The sequence below is a fragment of the Glycine soja genome, chromosome 12, assembly GCF_004193775.1.
Source record: "Glycine soja cultivar W05 chromosome 12, ASM419377v2, whole genome shotgun sequence".
Lineage (NCBI taxonomy): Eukaryota > Viridiplantae > Streptophyta > Magnoliopsida > Fabales > Fabaceae > Glycine > Glycine soja.
Window position 1 is genome coordinate 5,910,396 of NC_041013.1, and position 21,144 is coordinate 5,931,539.

At 30.7% G+C, this 21,144-nt stretch overlaps 1 protein-coding gene across 1 annotated transcript; it reads right to left on the minus strand.

Annotated features, from left to right (window-relative positions):
* Positions 1-401: 401 nt before the first annotated feature.
* Positions 402-5,979, minus strand: LOC114378029 (cytokinin riboside 5'-monophosphate phosphoribohydrolase LOG1-like). The gene is made up of 7 exons (XM_028336535.1): positions 5,815-5,979; positions 5,239-5,336; positions 5,100-5,130; positions 3,906-4,005; positions 1,242-1,312; positions 954-1,097; positions 402-725 (listed from the first exon to the last, which is right to left on the minus strand). Exons 1-7 carry the CDS (start codon positions 5,977-5,979, stop codon positions 633-635), a joined length of 702 nt encoding a protein of 233 aa, XP_028192336.1. The 3' UTR covers positions 402-632.
* Positions 5,980-21,144: the final 15,165 nt, after the last annotated feature.

Genomic DNA, 21,144 nt, shown 5'->3' on the forward strand with positions numbered 1-21,144 from the left:
TTGTTGTGGTATGATTTCTACGTTTTTTTTTAACATGATTTAGGGGTAATCACTGTGCATCCAAACATATCATTAGTCTTTTAATAGACATCAAACACATGTAAAAAGAATGGTTTATAAAACTTGGATGGACCAAAGATGCATAAGCCAACTTTGGAGTGAATGATTTCCATCCAAGTACAATACCTTTCATATCAGACGTGTCCAAAATATTTCCCACTAATCCTAAAAAATAAAAAATACCGGTGTAGCTAGGGGTCTCCATATGTGAAAAAGTAATAGTAACTTCCATGTCAAACATGCTCAAATGGGTCCCCATAAGGAAAGAGAAAAGTTTTTTGGTTCAGCTTTAATGCAACAAAGTCCTTGTTGCACAATGGAAAGGTAAAAAAGGGAAGAAGAAAGAGAACAAAAATCTTACAATTCCTATGTTTTGAAAAAACCAGAATTCACATTGAGCAGAAGAGTAGTTAGGCTTCACAGCTAGATTGAAGTCAGCTCTGTAGTTTACACTAACAAGTAAATGCAATAGCATAATAAAAGAAAGGAAATTGTGGCCATAATAGTAGTAGTAGTCTCTTAAACCATTAAACTAACAAATGTCTCTACACGATTCTTCCATAATCATCTAATCACCTAGACATGCCACAATTTGAGGAGTAATCTATCTGCTCAGTTTCCCAGCTTAGCTTAGAGGCAACTCTTTCATGTTGTGGAAAATATTCCTACAACAATGAAACAAAAATCATATCAATTTGTAATGAATGAATTGAAGAATGCATATCTTTTTTTGGATAAATTAAAATCGAAGACAATATCAAAAGATTTACAATAACTCAAAGATCTTGTTCAATCAATTGAACTAAACCTCCTCACATTTAAGCATGCATCTTGTAGAGTTATAATTAAATAGATTAAAACACAAAAAAGAGATTGTAATTGCAATTAATTACCTCCATCTTTTTGACAAGCTCTTTTGTTGATGGGGCAGATACAATTATGTGGCGAGCTTTGGGGCTAATGAAGCCTTCTTCCACAGCTTTGTCAATGAAACACAACAAGGAATTGTAGTATCCATCTACATTCAGCAACCCCACCTTCCAAAACCATAATTAACTTGATTTAGAAACTATTTTCTTCATTAAACAAAATAAGAGATAGCAATTTTCTAGAGTATAATTCTAGAACTTAATTAAAGTTTAGCCATTTCTAAATCTTTGAAGATTGAGAAGGGTTCTCACCGGTTTATCATGGATGCCAAGCTGAGCCCAAGTTATCACCTCTAGAAGCTCCTCAAGAGTCCCATAGCCACCTTCACACACAAAGAGGACATACATCATTATTAATTGAAGTTCTATTTCTATATATTTCTCAAAGTTCCACATCCTTAATGTTTTAAAAAGATGTTTGTTTAAGCTCACAAAATCTTTATATAAACATAAAATTTAAGTTTCAAAATTACGAGATGATAATATTTTTTTAACAACGGCTTGGTCTGACCTGGTTGGGTAGACCTACATCAACTACGTGCCGTTGAAGAAATTCCATATTTTCTTTCTAATTCTCCTTCTGAAATATATTTATAATTTTATTTTTTCGGTTGTATTATTATTATTTTTTGTTAATAATTTTATTGATCATTGTTGTCGTTTTTCTTAATTGTATTTGCTTACGGATACAAAACTTGGACCCAATAACGATAAACTGAATGGGCCCCTTTTACAGTTTATGAATGAAAAAAAAGGGAAAGAAGCGATCTGGGGCCCTTGGTTTCCTTTTCTTGGGCCTGTGAGTAATCTTTAAAATAAATCTGGCATCTGTTTCCCTTCTAAATTTTAGCTTTTTAATCTTTCAATTTGAGGCATGCATAATAAATCATAATTTCAAGAAAAAAATCATTAATATAATATTTGACACATTTTTTCTAACAAATTCTTTTGTATGTGTATAATAATTTTTTATTATATAAATTCACTCCCTTTTCGATAAGTCTTTTTTTTTTAACAAATATTAAATTTTACTTAATAATAATAAGGAGAATGTTGTGTTGATAGAATTCTTCTAATAGCAAAATCGTAAAATATTTCACTTGACACCAATAAGGAGAATGTTGTGGAAAGATAATATTTTTTTTCCACTTTACTTTATGTACAATAAAATAATTTCAAATTTTGTAATACTTTAAATTTTATCTGTACAAAGATAAGCGTGATGTGTGTATTAGGAGGACACGTGCTTAAAAAAAAGTAAGTTAAATATGTTTTTAGTTACTTAAAAAAAGTAAGTCATTTATTTTTTATTTTTTTAAGTCTTTGAAATCCACAAAGTGTTATTTTTTGTCCTTCTATAAAGTGTGAATCAAATAGGAAATAAGATATTTATAATTTTTGACATTTTTTTGTTGTCATAATTTGATTTCTTATTTTATATTTTAAAGTATGATTTTTTAGCGATTTGAAATTACCAAAATCAAGTAAATAAAAAAAATTAAAGCAACTTTTAAGGTGAGTAATGATTTGTAATTTTTTTTACTGATTTGATGATGATAGTTTTTAATCACAAAAAATATACTTTAAAATGTAAAATAAAAAAAATCAAATTTTAACGGTTAAAAGTTATTGTAAATTATAAATTTCTTTTTCTATATTTGGCTCGCGTTGTACAAAAAAATTAAAAGAGTATTTTGTGCATTTGAAGGATTAAAAAAATTAAATTTTAATTTGAAGGAAAAGAAAATAACTCAACATTAATGTTAAAGGACTAAAAATATGTTTATTCTAAAAATAATCATAAATACCTCTATGGGTCTATACGAATTTCCTCGTGAAAACTTTAACCTGAGTTCAATTTACTGCCTAAAAAGCTTGATAAAAAAAGTCTATATTCAATTCACTTTTGCACAATAATTTTATCAATTGTATCTTCAGAACAGTACAGTCCTTTTCCTAAACTTAAAACGAGATATTTTTAAACAATAGATGATGAAAAAAAAAGAACAAAACAAATAAAATTTAGGTATGTCCAATTAGAATCTTAATAGATCTTATATAAGTTAAATATAAATACTCTCGAGTATATAAATGGGTAAGTAATATATATACTTGACTTGCAAATATCATAACCTTATAAAACACATCATCTAAACAGAGAAAACCGGTTGTGGAGTATTTTACAATGAGTTAATGAACATGGACAATCGATTGCATGTTTTTAAACTTTAGATCCCATCTACAATTTTATTGATGTAGTGCACAAATAAAGTAATGCATCTGCATCACGTAGGTTGAAAAATCTCTTATGGATCATGTGAATTTTGTCCCAAACATGTCTATACACCACCTATGGATGAGTTTTAATGTCCACAGATTCTATCACATAATGATTTGCAGTTGACATGTCATATGTGCAAAATTATTGACATGTAACATCATGCAATACTTATTTATTAAAGAAAAAACTTTCGTTCATAATAATAGCAGAATTTGTACAGTGTGTACCACTTACTTTTTTCTTTTTGAAATTATAATTAATTATAAATAAATATGTAATATAATTACATGCTTCATATAATTTAAGTGTAAAGAAATAATCACTTTTTTTCATTGAGTAAAGCATTTCTAATAAACTAAAAATAATAATTATTTTCAAAATTAAATTCTACCTGACAAAAGATAAGTAACACCACATTGTCCTTTGAGGAACAAAATCAAATTAAAATCAAACAGGTTAATAATGCATGATGGGTGTTTTTTGTATTTTACTAAGAATGCATAATCATTTAAATGATGTAATTTTTATTTTATGTGCCAAATTTATGTAGATTAGATAGTGCATAATATTGAATTGATGTCTAATGATACGTGACTTTTTAAGAGGGAATATTGGTGGAACCATGTTGTACGAACCGGGCAAGGCAATAAAGGCATCAGAGTGCTTAGCCATCTCTGCTTTTCTTTGATGCATGTCTGCTACTGCCATCACTTCCCCCACTGTCTCTCCAGTAATCTGCAAAAAGCCACAAAACCCAAATGGATCCAAATTATCACTGAAACCATAAAGGGGTTGGTTTTGTGTGTGTGAGTGAGAGTGAGTCTTAAATTTAATGCATTGATAGGAATGGAAGAGGGGTAATGATGAGTACTTCAGAAAGTGGGCTCAAGTGGGGATATAGTATAGCTTGACATTTTCCCTAGGGAAAAATGATAAACCAAAAAATAGACCAAACGAAGAAAGATAAAAAAAGTTACTGATCAATAATAAGAAAAATGGAGATCAAACCAAAGGGGGGCTTAATTGCCATAAGAATCTTAAGGAGGGTACATGGAACTTGGAGAGAGAGGGACAAAATAGCTCAGAAGGAATGACCCCAGGTTGCCAGGTGTATTGATGGATAAGTTTATAAGAAAAAAAAAAAAAACTCTAATGTGAAACCAAAACCAAAAACAATGTGAAAAGCAAGCATAAGTCCCACTTGAAACCCCATAAGAATCAACCAAAAAAGACAAAGTGCAAAATCCATACACTGTGATAACAAAAGTAAGGTGGAAAATTCACTGAAGAGAGATGTTCATTTGTACATTGATTTTATATAACATGCTGTATATATAAAAAGGAGAGAAATTGAGAACTTTGTATTAAAATGAGTAATGTAACATATAGCGATAAAAAAAATTTAAAAAAGAATTTAATTTCAATATACCCATAATGTAGTAGACTTTTATATTATCTGTCAATCAGAAATCACACTAGTTATGATTTAAAATAATAATTTTAAAATTAATAAAATTATTATATATGATAAATTTTTATTGATTAAAAATATTAATATTATTATATTATCAGTGCATCTACCATTTATTTAGAAAATAATGCTATAAAAGTTGTTATGATATATAAACAGCATTACTCTGTCTAAAAGAGGATAGGGAGCATTGGAACAAGAAAAGCATATTGTGGTCGGAAGGTAAAGTAGTAAGTAGATAATTCTCTCTGTCTCTCGTTCTGTGTCCCTCCCTCTCTCTGGGTAGCTGTTTGGTCATTTTCTTTTTTATTTGCAATCATGATTGATGAAATGCCTCCAAAAAACATCTTAACATTACCTCTCTTGGCATCAGTGTCTTGGGAATAACTCTGCAGACAATATCATGACAAGAATATAATTGAAAATTAGCATCATATCCTATAATTCAACAACACAAATAGTAAATCACAAGGAAGTAGTATTAAGATTATGCTCACCCAATTACATGGCGACCTCCTTCATAAACAGCCTGGGAAACCAACCCCATCAAACCAATGCTTCCTCCTCCATAAACCAGATCAATATTTCTTGACACCTTTTCAAGAATTCCAAAAAGTACCCAAAGAAGTGAATTTAAGACCATAATTTAACAATGGTAGTTTTTCATTCTCACTTGCCACAACTCTATGAAACTATGAAAGGTAGATACTTTCTATGGACCATACTACAAAATATGCATGAGAAAACATAGAAACTGAATTGAATTATTTCTCTCTCTCCCTCTCTCTCTCTCGTGAAAAAACAAAAAAAAAACATTTTTTTCTTCACTTTCCTTGAGGAGCTTATGTAGTTGAAATGTGGATGAAGGAAACGATGTGGGACATCATGAAACAGATGCAGTAACACCAAAACAAAGGTTTAATTGACCATTTAAACCAAAACAGGAACACCAAAAACAAAAGGGATGAAACAAAACACACACCAAAAACAACACATGACAAAGTTCAATTTCCTTGAACTTCAAATTAGCAGAAACATGTCATAACAGAAAAAACATAAGAGAGAGACATTACCAACTCTTTCCCAAGCTCAATAGCAGCGTCCTTATAGCTACTCTTGTTCCCAGGGCTGCTGCCACAGAACACACAAATCCTTTTGAACCTGGATTGTTGTTTCATCTCAGTTTCTTCACCTTCCATTTTTTCCTTTTTCTCACACTGTGTCTTCTTCTCTATCATATCCCCCAAAGGCTAGCTTGAGTTTGAGAAATTTGGATGAATGAGCGGTTAATTGATGAAAGTGTCGTGGGTGCGTGGCTTTATATATAAGGGTAGAGAGGAAGAAGCACACGCGAGGGTGCATTCTATTGTGGAACCATTATCACATCATGAACGATGATGACTCCTTCCAAGTTGTACGTAGGGGAAAACTTGATCCACAAATTAACGTGTGTGTTTGTTTTCTACTTTACTATGGTCCCCTGTACCAGAAAAAAAAAGAAAAGAAAAGAAAAGAAAAGAAAAGAAAGAAAGAAACACAATCCGTGGTCCTATGTCAAGATCATTGTTCGTTTTTTGTTTAACCAATTGAGTATTGGAATGGGAACACAATACTGGAAGGTGAGGCCGAACTCTCGGTTTTTGATGTTCTAAAAATACAGTTTGAAAGGGCTGGTTTTGATGTTGAGTATTTGTTATGTTACTCGTATTTTTATAAGAGTTGGCAAGATATATATATATATATATATATATATATATATATATATATATATATAGCAAAAGTATAAGTGGAAAAAAAAATGAAATACGTGGAAGTAGTAGTATCTTGGTTGTTTCTATTCTTAATATCCACGTGGGAAGTCAGAGCTAATGGCAAAAGTTTAGTACAATGGTACATATGGGACCTTTTTATAGCGATGAAAAATGTTTGGTAGAGATAATTTGGGGTGAAGACACCTAGAAAGGCACCAAGAAAAAGATGAGAGAGAAGTGATAAATGTCAACAGTAAACAAATGTATGGCAATATATAGTTATATACATCAATACCATATGAGTGTTTGTAAACCAGAATTTTATATATATATATATATATATATATATATATATATGTGTGTGTGTGTGTGTATTTTTAGGTGAAACCATTTTTTTATTGTATGTTGACCAAGACCATGGGTACTACTAAAATATTAATGCATGTTTCTTTACATAATTTTAAATTGTGAACATTTATATATTTCTCAATATTAATAAATAAAGCTATAAGTTAATTGAGCTTTTAAAAAAAGTATTTTAAGGAGGTAGCACATATTTTTCTGGTATCAATTTCATTTCATGGTAACCCACAAAATATCTTCTATTTGATTTCCATCCAGGGTAGTGGCTAGATATTTGTTAAGACAGAGGAAGTTGGCCCAGCATTGCATTAAGTGTTCTCCAATTTTGTAGATGGATGTCATGGGGTGTTTTCAATTCTTGAAGCACATTATCAATATGGTTTTTTTTTTTTTTCCATGAAAAGTGGTAGGTAGGGAAGGTACCTTTGACGGGCATTAAGGTCATATTGAGATTATCAATAAAGACTTACTCAGAATATCACTACACAACCCTAAACCCCAAGTAATTTTATCCTATTATATCTTTCTGAAAAGGATGGTCTGTGAATCAAAATTTTAACAACTTTATGAGAAATCAAACTAATACATGAAAAAGATAAGAGATAATTCTGAATTCTTAATCACTTGTAGGTTATTTGGTTTGGTGTTTCTAATCGTCAACGTGGATTTAACTAAAACAAATTATATTTGCTTCATCGTCAACATGAATAAGTGAACTAAAATCCAAACACGCGTTTACATTGGCATTGGCAGCACAGTATGAGTATGGCATAGGCTGTTTATGACTGGCCCGTGATACCCTTTCCCCCTCTCCACAGTTCTTGCTTTGACACGGGCAATTCTAGTGTTTTAGCTAAACCATAGGTATCTTCATCAGGGGTTGACTTTTAATCAACTACTTTATCACATTCTCAATTCATTTTGTATCCAACTAACGTGTCCACAACCAACTCCCATTATCCAGCTCCCTTGACTCTTGTAAAAGCCCTAGAGATAAGACATCTAACTCTTAAACACACCAAGAGAACATGTGCGTGTGTGGTGCTAGCTAGCTATTTGCCAAATGCCAATACATGTGTACATCATGTGATGCCGTAGATTTTAACATTTAATAGGCTATAAAATAAGTGTATTCCTATACCGTTACACGGAGACAAGATTTACATTTTAAGCTCCTACAATCACATGTTAGCCATCATCCACTTTGTGATGTGTGTGCCCTCAACCACCTCCCCTCACTAGACAAGCTTGATGCATGCCTAGGAAACATCCATTCTTTTTTATCACTCAGATTTAGATTGGACATAAAATAAGTTTAAGTTACCCCTCGTTCCTGTTGTTGTTGTAAGTAGACAAAGCCTTGCTGTCCCTATTCTTCTAGACTTCCATTTGTCTTTCTAATGCTTCCTCTGCTTGCAATTAAATTGCTGACATACAATATGGGTATTTAACTATTTACATTATATTATGAATTGATGCCAAAACAATCAGCAAATTTAAGATGTTAATTTATTTTGTTTGTTACCGTGACTTGGAGACCCAATTGGTAAGAATACTAATAATGATTTCCAAAAGGAAACATCACATCAAACAGGTTAGGAAATTACAGTGAAAGAACATGTACATTTTTTTCTTTCTTTCTTACAAGCCCTTTTGTTTTTTTATTTCTCCCTAGACCCTAATACTCAAAGTTTAATTGATTTTGGTCAATCCACTAGCTTTTAGCGAAAAGATTAAATGAAAATAAGGAAGTTTGGATGGTTTCAGTTTCATCAATTCATCCGTGCAATAATAGATGTTGATGAATTGAGAGCTTGATGAATAGAGAGCGCAAATAATAGTGAATGTGTACTTCACTAACATCAATGTTGTTTTGCTCTATTGAGACGATATAGATAGGAACAAGCACGTGGTATCCTCTACGACCCGTGGAGAAAATTATGGGTTGTGGTCACATATATAGTCCTCTTATCCTTAATATATATATATATATAATATATATATACATAGAGATCAAATTATATTGATATAATTTTAATAATAATTATATTATTTTTATAATTTGATATAAAATATAATTTTCATTAATTTAATCGTTAAATTATATTTACATATTAATAAGATTATTTATGTCAAATTTTATTAAAATTGAATAATAACAAAAAGGTAATAAAAAAATTTATATTTAATATATTTTGAAATATTTATATTATGTTGATTTTAATTTATATGAACGGAAAAATAAATTATTTTGAATTAATATAAAATTTTGTATATGTAATATTTGTGAAAAAAAATTTCAATCTAATATATATATATATATATATATATATATTTTTTTTTTTTTCCATTCCATTAGTGTGCCAATAAACACTTGATGCATATGTATAACTCCCATGACCAAATTGGCATATTGGTTTCACAAAAATTAGAGGTTGGGGTAAGAAATGAAATGAAATTACCCCTTTTCTGTCCCCTCTCATTTTATGACAACCAGTCAAATCCTTTGACCATGTTAATCAATTAGCAACGAGTTATGAGGATTGTGCTTATTCACATCACTCCTCAAATAAGATGTTTGGCATTATGTTGGGTAAACAATTGCCATCAATCCATGTCTTTATCCTTTGTTGGGGGAAAGCATTGCAACCAGTTGTTTATTAAATAATTATGATAAATGTATCTTCCCTCAAATTAAAATATGTGAATTAAGCTAGTAGTACTCAAGATTGTTGGTAGAGAAATCATTGGTCAAATCTTTGATTGAATAAATAAATATATTGCATCTCCTAAACTTTCTTTGGTGGAGGGGAGGAGTGTTAACACTTTGCCCTGTTTGTTTGAGTTGCATAGACGTGTTTGCAATTATAAATTCATAATTGAGTTGCAGAACTAATGGTGGGATTCCTACGCAGATAATCATCCACTCGCAGGTTGAGAACCTGCATATCTCCTTTTCGTTCTCTTGATTTATGTATGTAATTTTCTTGCTATCATTTAGATTTGCACACACACATTTTATTTATAATTTTTTTTATAAAAAAACTAGTGTTCCTATTTCCAATTAACTATAGATGTCACTTTCTTCGGTTTAATTTGTACCACAAAATAATAAGTATTCATCTTCATTTTTCCCCTCCGTCAGAGCACAAGAGTGATTAATATAAGTAAAACATGTTTTTGTCTGTATTTAAATTTGATTTTAGTCCTCTAAGTTAAATTTTGTTTTATTTTTGTCTTTTTAATTTGAAAATACTTCACTTTTAGTTTTCAAAGTGATTCTAATTGGGAGTAAATAATTTTTTGGTCCGTACAATTTTCAATTTTGAGTTTTAATTTTTTTTTTGCCTATTTTTAGTTTCTCACTTATTTCTACGGCTGATAAATATTTTTTATGTTGTTAAATTTTTGTCCTTTTTTAGTCTCTTCTAGGGACTAATTATGAACAATAAAAATATATGAGAAACTACAAATAGACAACACATTTTACAAGAACTAAAACTTTTAAATATGAAATTCTACTATGACTAAAAATTTGTTGAATCCTTATAATTAATATATAATGATAATTATAAACTGTCACAAAATACACTTTGTGAAATAAAAGTGAAGTATTTTCAAATCATAGGACGAAAATAAATAATAAAAAAATTAAAAAACTAAAATTAAATATGAAAAATATTAAAAAAAAAACTAAAAACATATTTTAATTTTAATATATTTATTGACTAAAAGCTGTTAAATATTTGACAGGGAACTAAATTAAAGTCAAGTTCTCATTCTGTTTTTATTCATAAGAATAAAATGTTCGTCCAAAGATTGCCTTTTCGGATAAGCCAGGCATCTCTTTCATCAAATTGCGAATTTATAAGCATTAGATCAATCCATGCACAATGGAATCCAGTGTGGAGCATGTTGTTAGAAAAATGGGGTCAATTTTGTTGTTAATTAATCAAAACGACTAGTCAATTTTTAAGAAAGCCTTTGATACACAATCATATGGGTTGGGGGGGATTATAAACGGTAGAATTAGCTAATGAGCAAACAGTTAACAACATGGTGTGAAATTAGGAAATGGATCGAATATGGTGATATACTCCTACCTACCTTCAATTTCCATGTTGATTGTTACGAGCGACTCAGCTTTGGTCTGTGCTTTAATTCATATCGAAAAGAAAAAAAAGAGAAAGCTTTCCCTTTTCTTTTCCACCTTCATCAGAAAAGTGTGTTGGAATTTTATAGCTTTCTTTTCTTCACCTTGCATCCAATAAACTTTCAAATATCCTTTTGAAAGGGTTCTAGTAGTGTGGTCATTTTTCATTCTCATTCATTTATTAAAGCGTGCAACTTTCAATTTTAAAAATCACATCCCTCCATATAACCCATATGGTATTATGAATAAGTTGCAAAATGTAAAAAAACCTTAATCAGTCATATACTATCACGTATTACCCCATCCGTTCTTTTTTAATAGTCTTATAAATACTAATTTTGCTAAAAAAAAACTAATTTTGTTCCTTTATATATGTGTGTTTAAAAATTAATTATTTTTAATATATTTTATCATTAATATTAATGAGTGAGAAAGAAGACCATTAAAATAACAATGTTTTTAGTACAATCAAAACTAGGTTTGCATACAAATATAATCAAAAGGGGAAAAAAGCACATTACCCCTTTTAATGTTTGGGTAATGTGCAATTAGTCCTTAATGTTTACTATAAAATATACATGACACTCACATTAATTATCAATTTAAATATTGTTGAAAAATATACCCTAATCTTTGTTTACATTTTGTAAGACGTGTAGATGTATTCACCACAACATTGTTTTCTATCAGTGCAAAATGAGTAAAACGCAGGATTCGTACCACTAAACAGAAACGCAAGACATATGCTAGATGGATAGATAATTCCTTGGAACCAAAATACGTTTTCATAGGGACCAATTCTTATAAGTCTTCTAAGTCTTTGAAACCAAGATACCTTCGGACCTGACCTAACTCAAGTTTAGCTTGACTCAATAGGTTCAAGTCTATTGAAGCCAGAAACAATTAACATAGGGTGAGAAGCCCTGCAACAGTTTGGGAATAACCCAAAATTCTTGATAATCTCACTTAAATATTAAGTTTGCTGCTACGCGATTTAAGATAGAAATTAGGGAGATTAAGTTTGATCTTAAATGCTGTAAAAAAAAAGTTTGATCTTAAATAAGTCCAATTTACTTTCCAAACCTAAAGTCAAGGTTTAACTTATTATTTGACACACATTCTTTGTAATTTTAAAGTTTGAACAATTGTAAGAATGTTTTTAAAAGGCTAATTGGTATTTTTTACGGAAAATGTTAACCACACCAGTTAAGAAAGTAAAAGGATTTTTTTATAATTAAAATGCATAAAAATACTTTTCCTTATAAATTTAAAACATATTCCTGTATTATTTTTAATAAAAAAAAAATCCTTTTCAGGTGATCAAGATAATGTTATTATCTCTTATATTATGCCGTTAGTTTAGTGTAAAAGTTGAGTTAGAAAATAATAGGATAATAAATACTCTCTCTTCTCTCATTATATTACATGTAATATGTTGAATATTGTAAGTATATTATATTATATTATATTATATATGTGTGTATATTTTTCCTAAGTTCGTGTCATTATCCACTCTAATTCGTTACATTTGACTTATTCACATATGTTGAATTTGGGTGATAGATTGACCATGTCTTTGAGATTCTTATATCAAGGAACCTTTAAGGGTTATTTTGGTTGAATGGAATGAAATGTGATAGAGAAAAAATATTTGAATTAATTAAAAAGTTGTGTGGGGGAGGTGTGAGAGCCATTAAATTTTTTGGAAAAAAAATTATCCTTTCTTTGATACCGTGCTTAAACCAAACAGGGGCAAGGTATTTCTTAATGGTGGATACCTATGAATATATGGTGGATGCATGATTTTCTTTTTTGAAAATTAATAAAGTCAGCATCTGGAAAATAAAAAACCAGGCCAAGGATCGATATTTGTTATCACATGTTGCAATTCAAGTAACGTAAAAATATTTCTAAATAAGGGATCAAATATGGCACAAAAAAGAGGAATGCCATCATCTTGATGAGGAAATGGTAGTGGTTGTCAAGTTGTTCGGAATTTAAACAAGTTAATAATTTTCTTGAACCACCGACTTCCCATTAGTCCTTTGAGGAAAGTGCGTCACATAATTTTCTTGGCTAGTCACTTTCTTGAATTTCAACATCAAAAATAAAGAATTGAGGTGGGAGAAGCCAAGTTGAATACGTAATTCGGGGCGTTTCATTTTCTTGTTGGGTCCTAAAAGTTCCTTTTGCTTTATTTGTCTCTGCATATTCCGTCCAAATTTAAACATATATTCCTCCTCAATTCCGGTCATTGTTTCTCCATGGAACACCAAGCAAACGGATTCTTTTCTGTTTTTCCACTTAATAATTGTAGCAATCATGAAATTATTAATTTGTCGAAATCTATTCTGAACAGAGTGCTAGTTTATGTTTGTTTGTATATATATATACACACACACCAAAAGATATCTCTCTCAACTAATAGTCGAAAAATTTCTTCGGAGTGGAAAAATTATTGAAATATGTATTATATATCTATTTTATTGAACAAAATCTTCTCCATACAAATGATTAAGTATCAAACCCTTGATAATATACTTAATAATGCATCTAACTTATCTATTAATTATGCTGAACTTTGTTAATAATGATAGTTGCTTGAGACAAGATTCAAACATTCGTAGGAATTAAAGAAAAAAAACAAGTTAACGGCCATTAAATGTGTGAATAAATTAAATTGAAGTTGTTCAAGCTTAATTTGTAATATCAAAGAGAGAAAATTTTATGCTTACTCAACTCAAGTATAAGTACTTCTCGTAGTCTACTAAAAAAAATAAAGAATATAAATATGTTCCTTTGATTGTGAAACAAATTACACTAAAAGAAAATAGGAACTTTGAAAGGCTTCCACTATAAATAGAGATATACGTTCTATATGTACTTGTGAAAATCATAAATTTCTAATTAAGGTCCTTTTGACATGAAACATATTTCTTTTATCTCTAATTATAAGATCTTTTTCATAAATTTATTTATTTTTTTATAAGATTATTTTTTAAATTTTTAGATGTATTAATTATTATTTTTTATGTATTTTTAATTATTTTTTTTCTTCAAATATTAATGAGAAGTAATTAAGTGGATATAAAAAAAATTAAAAATAATAATGTAATTAATGAATAGATTTAATGTAATTAATACGATATAAATTAATTGAAAGAATTTTATAATTATAAAAAACGATGTACATGTCAAAGTTACTTTTACTTTTTGAAAAATGACAATTCAAAAGTGTATTAAACCCTTTTGGTTGTACTACTAATTATTGATTTCATTCAAATACCTTAGACTAATCGTAACCTTACATGATGAGTGCATTTATTGACTAGTAAACTAATGCATCCACTATTAGATTTAATTTTTCTTTTTTCCCCCGAAGAACCAATTTACTATACACGCTAAATTTATCCTCTGTTTGAAACATATAGAATTGAATGTACTCACAAAGTCTATGATGAAATGTGACGAATCAATAATCACCACCGTCCTCGGGATGCATGCATTTAACCGGCATTGGACTTTGATGTACTCGTCAAATGTGTGGAGCTTGTTCATCCTCAAGGGGTCGTTATTTGATAGGAGTTTGATATTTGTGTATACCTTCAATTTATGTGTTCCTTTTTAGGTCATTAAATACAACTAATTTTACATAGTATTAATGATATCAAGATGAAATAACAGAATTTGTGTAAAATTATATCTAATTATTATATTACTATGTATTATTAGTTTGTGATCATGTAAATTAATTTATTTTTTAGTCTTTACGTAATTTTAGGAGTTTTATTTAGAGAATCAATCCGTATAGTTCAATCTTAAGAGATTTTGTTGTATTTCTCTTATATATTTTTATATCTTAGCAAAACATGAAATACAGAACATAATTATTCTGTCATAGAATTTTTTATGGTATCAGAGTCAACAGGTTTTGTTTGAAATTTAGCAACAATGAGTCATCATGAAGAGGAGGCTCTTAATAATGAGTCTCATAAGCAAGAAGAACATAAGATGGTGAAAAAGACTTCATCACCGTATGAATTGAATTCCAATGACGACCCGAGAACTGGACGAGGAAAAGGAGGAACAGTGCGTACAAATGTTGTGCACAGTGGTGAAACAAGTGCAAACACCAGGATCTGAGAAGGAGACAATCCAGGTTTGACTGGATTTACTACAGAACAATGACAAACGCTAGTAGAATTACTAAATGCTCAGAAAACAAACTCTAATGACAAGATGACAGGTGAACGTGATACCAATACATGAATAATTGACACAGGGGCTTCCAACCACATGACTGGAAATCTGAATCATATGCATGAACTGCGAGATATTCAAAGTTGTCCAGTTGAACTTCCTAATGGACAACATACAATAACGATTAAAGAAGGAAGCATGGTGTTAAATGGAGGCCTAAAATTTACTAATATTCTCTATGTGCCTAAATTGAATTGCAATTTGATATTTGTTTCGCAGATGATGGATGAATTGAAATGTGTTGTTCAATTCACTGATAAGTTATGTGTTGTATATGATCGTATTTCGAGGACACTGATTGGAACAGGTGAACGGAGGGATGGACTCTATTTTCTCAGAGGGGTTCAATATGTGAGAGCTTACAAAACTGATGGTTTTCATTCCATGGACTCGTGGCACAAACGGTTGGGACATCCTTCCTTGAAGATCATCCAATTGATTCCTGAGATTAGAAAATATAAAGATAGCAATGTAGTGAATAAAACATGTGAAGTCTGTTTTAGAGCCAAATAGACTAGAGAGAAGTTTCCTTTGAGTGAACATAAAGCTAGTAGTGCATTTGAATTAGTTCATTGTGATTTATGGGGACCATATAGAATTTCTTATACTTGTGGTGCTTTTTATTTCCTGAAAATAGTTGATAATTATTCACGTGTTGTATGGGTATACCTATTAGTTGATAAACGAGAAGTATTGACAATGCTTCATAATTTTTTTGCTCTGCTTGAGAGGCAGTTTCATAAACAAGTCAAAATATTTAAAAGTGATAATGGGACAGAATTCACATGCATGAGAAGATATTTTCTTGATCGTGGAATAATTTTTCAAACATCTTGCACCGGAACACCCCAACAAAATGGGAGAGTGGAACGAAAACATAAACATATTTTGAATGTGGCTCGAGCACTGCGATTTCAAGGTAATCTTCCCATTAAGTTCTGGGGAGAATGTATTTTAACTGTAGCATATTTGATCAACCGAACTCCTTCCACTATTTTGAATGGGAAAACTCCATATGAGATGCTATATGGGCAACAACCTGCATATGAACATTTGAGAATATTTGGCTCCTTATGTTACGCCCATAATCAAAGAAGGAATGGTGATAAATTTGCAAGTAGGAGTAAAAAGTGTGTGTTTATTGGCTACCCATATGGCAAGAAATGGTGGAAGTTGTTTGACTTAGAAACAAAAGATATTTTTGTCTCTCGAGATGTTGAATTCGTTGAGACCAAGTATCCTTTTTCTATTGATGTTACTATCAAAGAAGATGTTCCTCCTAAAAATTGGAGCTGTGAAGAAATTGTTGGTGATGTGACTGATGGTGTAGAAGAAATGGATCACACAAAAGGTACTGAAAAAAGTGATGATATGGCAATGGATGATAGAGGGGGTGAGCCAAATGCGGGGTTCGATGAACGAGGTGTTACTCTCCAAAATATGGACACACAAGATATAGTGCTTCCATCTATATCACCAACCGAGCCATTATTGGGTAGAGGACATAGAACCAAACAACCTTTTACTCGATTACAAGATTATGTGACAAATACCACCAAAAGACTGAGTCCATGCAACTGTTCACCCTCTCCAAAGGCAGACTCCGATGCACCTTATCCCATAATTAATTATATGAATTATGACCATTTTTCTCTTGCACATCGTGTTTTTGTTGCATCCATTTCATTGGAAAAGGATCCTGACACTGTGAAAGACAGTCAGTGGAGATATGTAATGAAAAATGAGATACATGCCCTTGAGACCAATGAAACTTGGACAATCACACAATTGCCTCCAGGAAAGAAAGCATTTGGTTGTAAGTGGGTGTACAAAATAAAGCATAAAGTTGATGGAAGTGTAGAATGGTTCAAAGCACGGTTAGTAATTCTTAACAATCATCAAAAGGAGGGGATCGATTACACAAAGACTTTTGCACCGTTGTAAAAATGGTAACAGTACGCACAGAGTTAGCCGTAGTAGCCACACAAGCTTGGGAATTACATCAGATGGATGTGCATAATTCATTTTTATACAGGCACCTTGAGGAGGTTGTGTACATGAAGCCGCCTTATGGCTTTCTTCCGCAGCAATATGGCATGGTGTGTAAACTCAACAAGTCCTTATATGGACTCAAACAGGCGCCTCACTGTTGATTTTCCAAGTTGTCCGCTGCACTAAAACACTACGGATTTCGACAATCTTTGTTTGATTATTCTATTTTCGTCTTGCAATGACCGAGGGTACATATTGTAGTGTTAATGTATGTTGATGACCTAATCATTTTGGGAGATAATCATGAAGCTATCACCAAATTTAAAGCCTATTTACACAATTGCTTTCACATGAAAGAATTGGGGATCCTCAAATATTTCTTAGGTGTTGAAGTGGCACGATCTTCCGCAGGTATCTTTCTTTGTCAACGCAAATATGCTTTGGACATTATAGCTGAAGTTGGACTTCTAGGAGCTAAGCCATCAAATGTGTCAATTGAATAGAATCATCGTCTGGCACTTGCAGCAGACTTGCCTTTTTCTCATCCTGATCAGTATAGGCGATTAGTAGGTCGTCTCATTTACCTCTGTTTTACCATACCCGAGCTTTCATACTGTGTGCATGTACTGTCTCAATTTATGCAGGCGCCTAAAGAGGCCTAATGAGAGGTTGCTCTCTGTGTTGTTCGATACCTGAAAAGGAATTCAGGATAGGGTATTTTGTTGCGTATTGGATTATGACCTGCAACTTTCTAGTTGGTGTGACTCTGATTGGGCTGGATGTCCTTTAACTCATAGGTCCCTTACCAGATGATTTGTTCTACTTGGATCTTCTCCAATTTCATGGAAAACTAAGAAACAATAAATAGTATCTCGCTCCTCTGTTGAGGCTGAGTATTGATCCATGACAACTGTAACAGGAGAATTGAAATGGTTAAAAGGTCTTGTCCATAGTCTTGGTATCTCTCCTTCTCAGCCTATGCGACTTCATTGTGATAGTCAAGCAGCGCTTCATATAATCAAAAATCCAATTTTTCATGAGCACACCAAGCACATTGAAGTGGATTGTCACTTCACTCGCGAAAGTATTTCACTAACAATATTGCACCTACTTATGTTCCTGAACATGCACAATTAGCTAATATTTTTACTAAGGCTCTTGGTCCTACTCAGTTCACCTCTCTATTGTGCAAGTTGGGGATATGTAATTTACATGCTCCAACTTGAGAGAGAGAAGGGGTAATGATATCATGATGAGGGAAATAACAAAATTTGTGTGGAATTTTGTGCAATTATTATATTACCATGTGATTATGTAAATCAATTTATTTTTAATCTAGATGTAATCTTAGAAGTTTTATTTAAAAAATTAATATGTATAACTCAATCTTAGAAAATTTTATTATAATTTTCTTATATATATTTATGCCTTAACAAAACATAAAATACAAAACAAAATTATTTCCTCATAAAATTCTTTAAGTACGATCTAAATTAAACTTATACTTCATATATATGACGCGTGTATTGGACAAAGAAGTACTTAATAGTTATGTGGTACCAAATGAAGATGACAGAGTTATGAGATATATAGAAAGTAGCAATAAGAAGTCTATTTGTTAAGTTGGTTGCTGGGTCCAATCATGGTGTTCCATTCCATTCCATTCCAGTGACATTAAAATTGCACCCATAACTGCTAATTAATTATGAAAGTATATCCTTTTTGTCAACTGAATTCCTCATGAGTCATGGCATTATTATTGCATTTTATGTGTCAAAGCTTGAAGAACGTGTTTTTGACCAACTATATTATATATGCCCCAAATTGAAAATGATGTGAAAGGTGATAGTATTTTAATTCGAATAGAGCAAAGGGGATTTATTTATTAATTTTTTACCTTTTTTGATGATCAAGGATGTTTAGCAAGTTATTTCAAAATATTTATAACTTATTTGATTGCAACAAAAAAAATAACTTATTTGATTAATTAATTTATAAACCTATTTAATTAAGAGCATGTTTTTACAACTTTTTTGTTAAATCACATGTTTTTTCAAAAATTAATATTTTTTTCTAATTTCTCATGCGTCTGTTTCAATTTTTTAAATAATTAGAATCTTTAATTCTTTCGTGGGATCTCTAGTATCACTATAAACTTTGCTCAGCCATAAAACATATTAATATTCAATCCAAAGTTTAATCATATTTAAATTTTCTTATCCTTCCTCAAGATTTATTCCACTAAATTGAACTTAGGTGATTCCCCAACTTGTGTGTTACTAATTGAATTACAATGTCATTTTTTGTGATAATTAATATTCCTTTTTATAACACTATAAATTACCACTAAAATGTTTATCAAAAAATTAAACAATGGTCATCGGGTTGATGAAAATATTATGGTAATTTTAAGTTCACAACAAACACTAGTAAAAACACATTTTACACTTAGAACATCTAACTCAATTTATTAAATAAAGTGTGCGAGTTATCGTAAATTTTTTACATTTATTTTTGATTTAAAAAAAACAAAAACACACCTGTAAAAACACATTTTATTAGCATTTAAATTCTTTTTATAAGATTTTTCTTATTATAAATTGACTTTTTACATATTAATGCTCATTTGTTACATGCAAAAAAATAATTGTAATTTAAGCTGGAGTTTTTTTTTTTTTTTTTTATAAGTGTTCAAGATGACTTTTATCAGCCATTAATTTATTATCACTAGCCATATAATTCTCGCTAAAAACAAATTTTGTTACAGTGTTTTTCACCGTACCAGATAGCCTCTCATGGGATTGTGATCATGATTATTAACCAGAGGCTTAATGCGGATAACATGAAAATGTAAAAGTTCTCATGAAAAGTTGATTTTAATTTTTGGAGGTCATTCATAAAAGGTTGATTAAAAGTTAAAAGTAAAACCCCACAATTTCATATGAAACGAGTTAGAGCCAGACCAATTGTCAAAGTGGGTCAACAGATAATCACATTGCTTAGGAAAGGAATTGTGCTTAGCCAATTAATTAGAGCTTGACTTGACATGTGGCCAATGAAACGGCTAAGAGCAGTAGAATGTTAAGGGAATCACTTGACTAGCTAGAACCAACGGGTCCAAGTCTGTTTTCCTTTCCTAGCTATTGTCCCTCTTTTCCATGTCCACTTCATATTTCAACCATTGACATGTCTACGACCTTTTCCTTAGGGGGAACATTTCATGTTTTGTTGTTCTTTTTCACCCACATTTGCTTTTCATACTCCACTGACCACGTAGATGAATTAGTACATGATCTTTTAACTTAAATTATATAGTCATGATGAGTTTGAATTATATAAATATATCACTATTTTAGATGTTTAGAGAAATAATTTTATGACTCCTAATGATTTTAATCAATTTAAATAAAATTATATTAAATATTTGAAGGCGAAAATGCATGCAAGGGGCTAACTCAACCCTAATTAACCCCATCTCTTGTCACTTTTTAAAGAAGAAAGTCATGTATAAAATTAGAAGCATATTATTAAAGATAATTCAGGCTTTTATATTATATTATTAAATATATGTTTGAGTTAGGTCACCTTTAATATCTTGTTACCATAGTTGTTTCAAGGTAAAACAACATTGTTTAACAAAACTTTTCATTGGAGTTTATTAGAAATAATTCAAGCTTTTATATTATATAATAATTAATACTTGTGCATGTACAAGTCTTTTTTAGGTAACCCATATATAATAATGCTTGATGTATTTTTGTTCTGTAGAGTTTTAGAAATGTTGTGTACCTCATTTATTTCATTTACTATTATTGGAAAGTAATGAACAAAATTAACAAGTAGATAGAATATTTATACATACGAATTTACAGTTTAAGAGATCT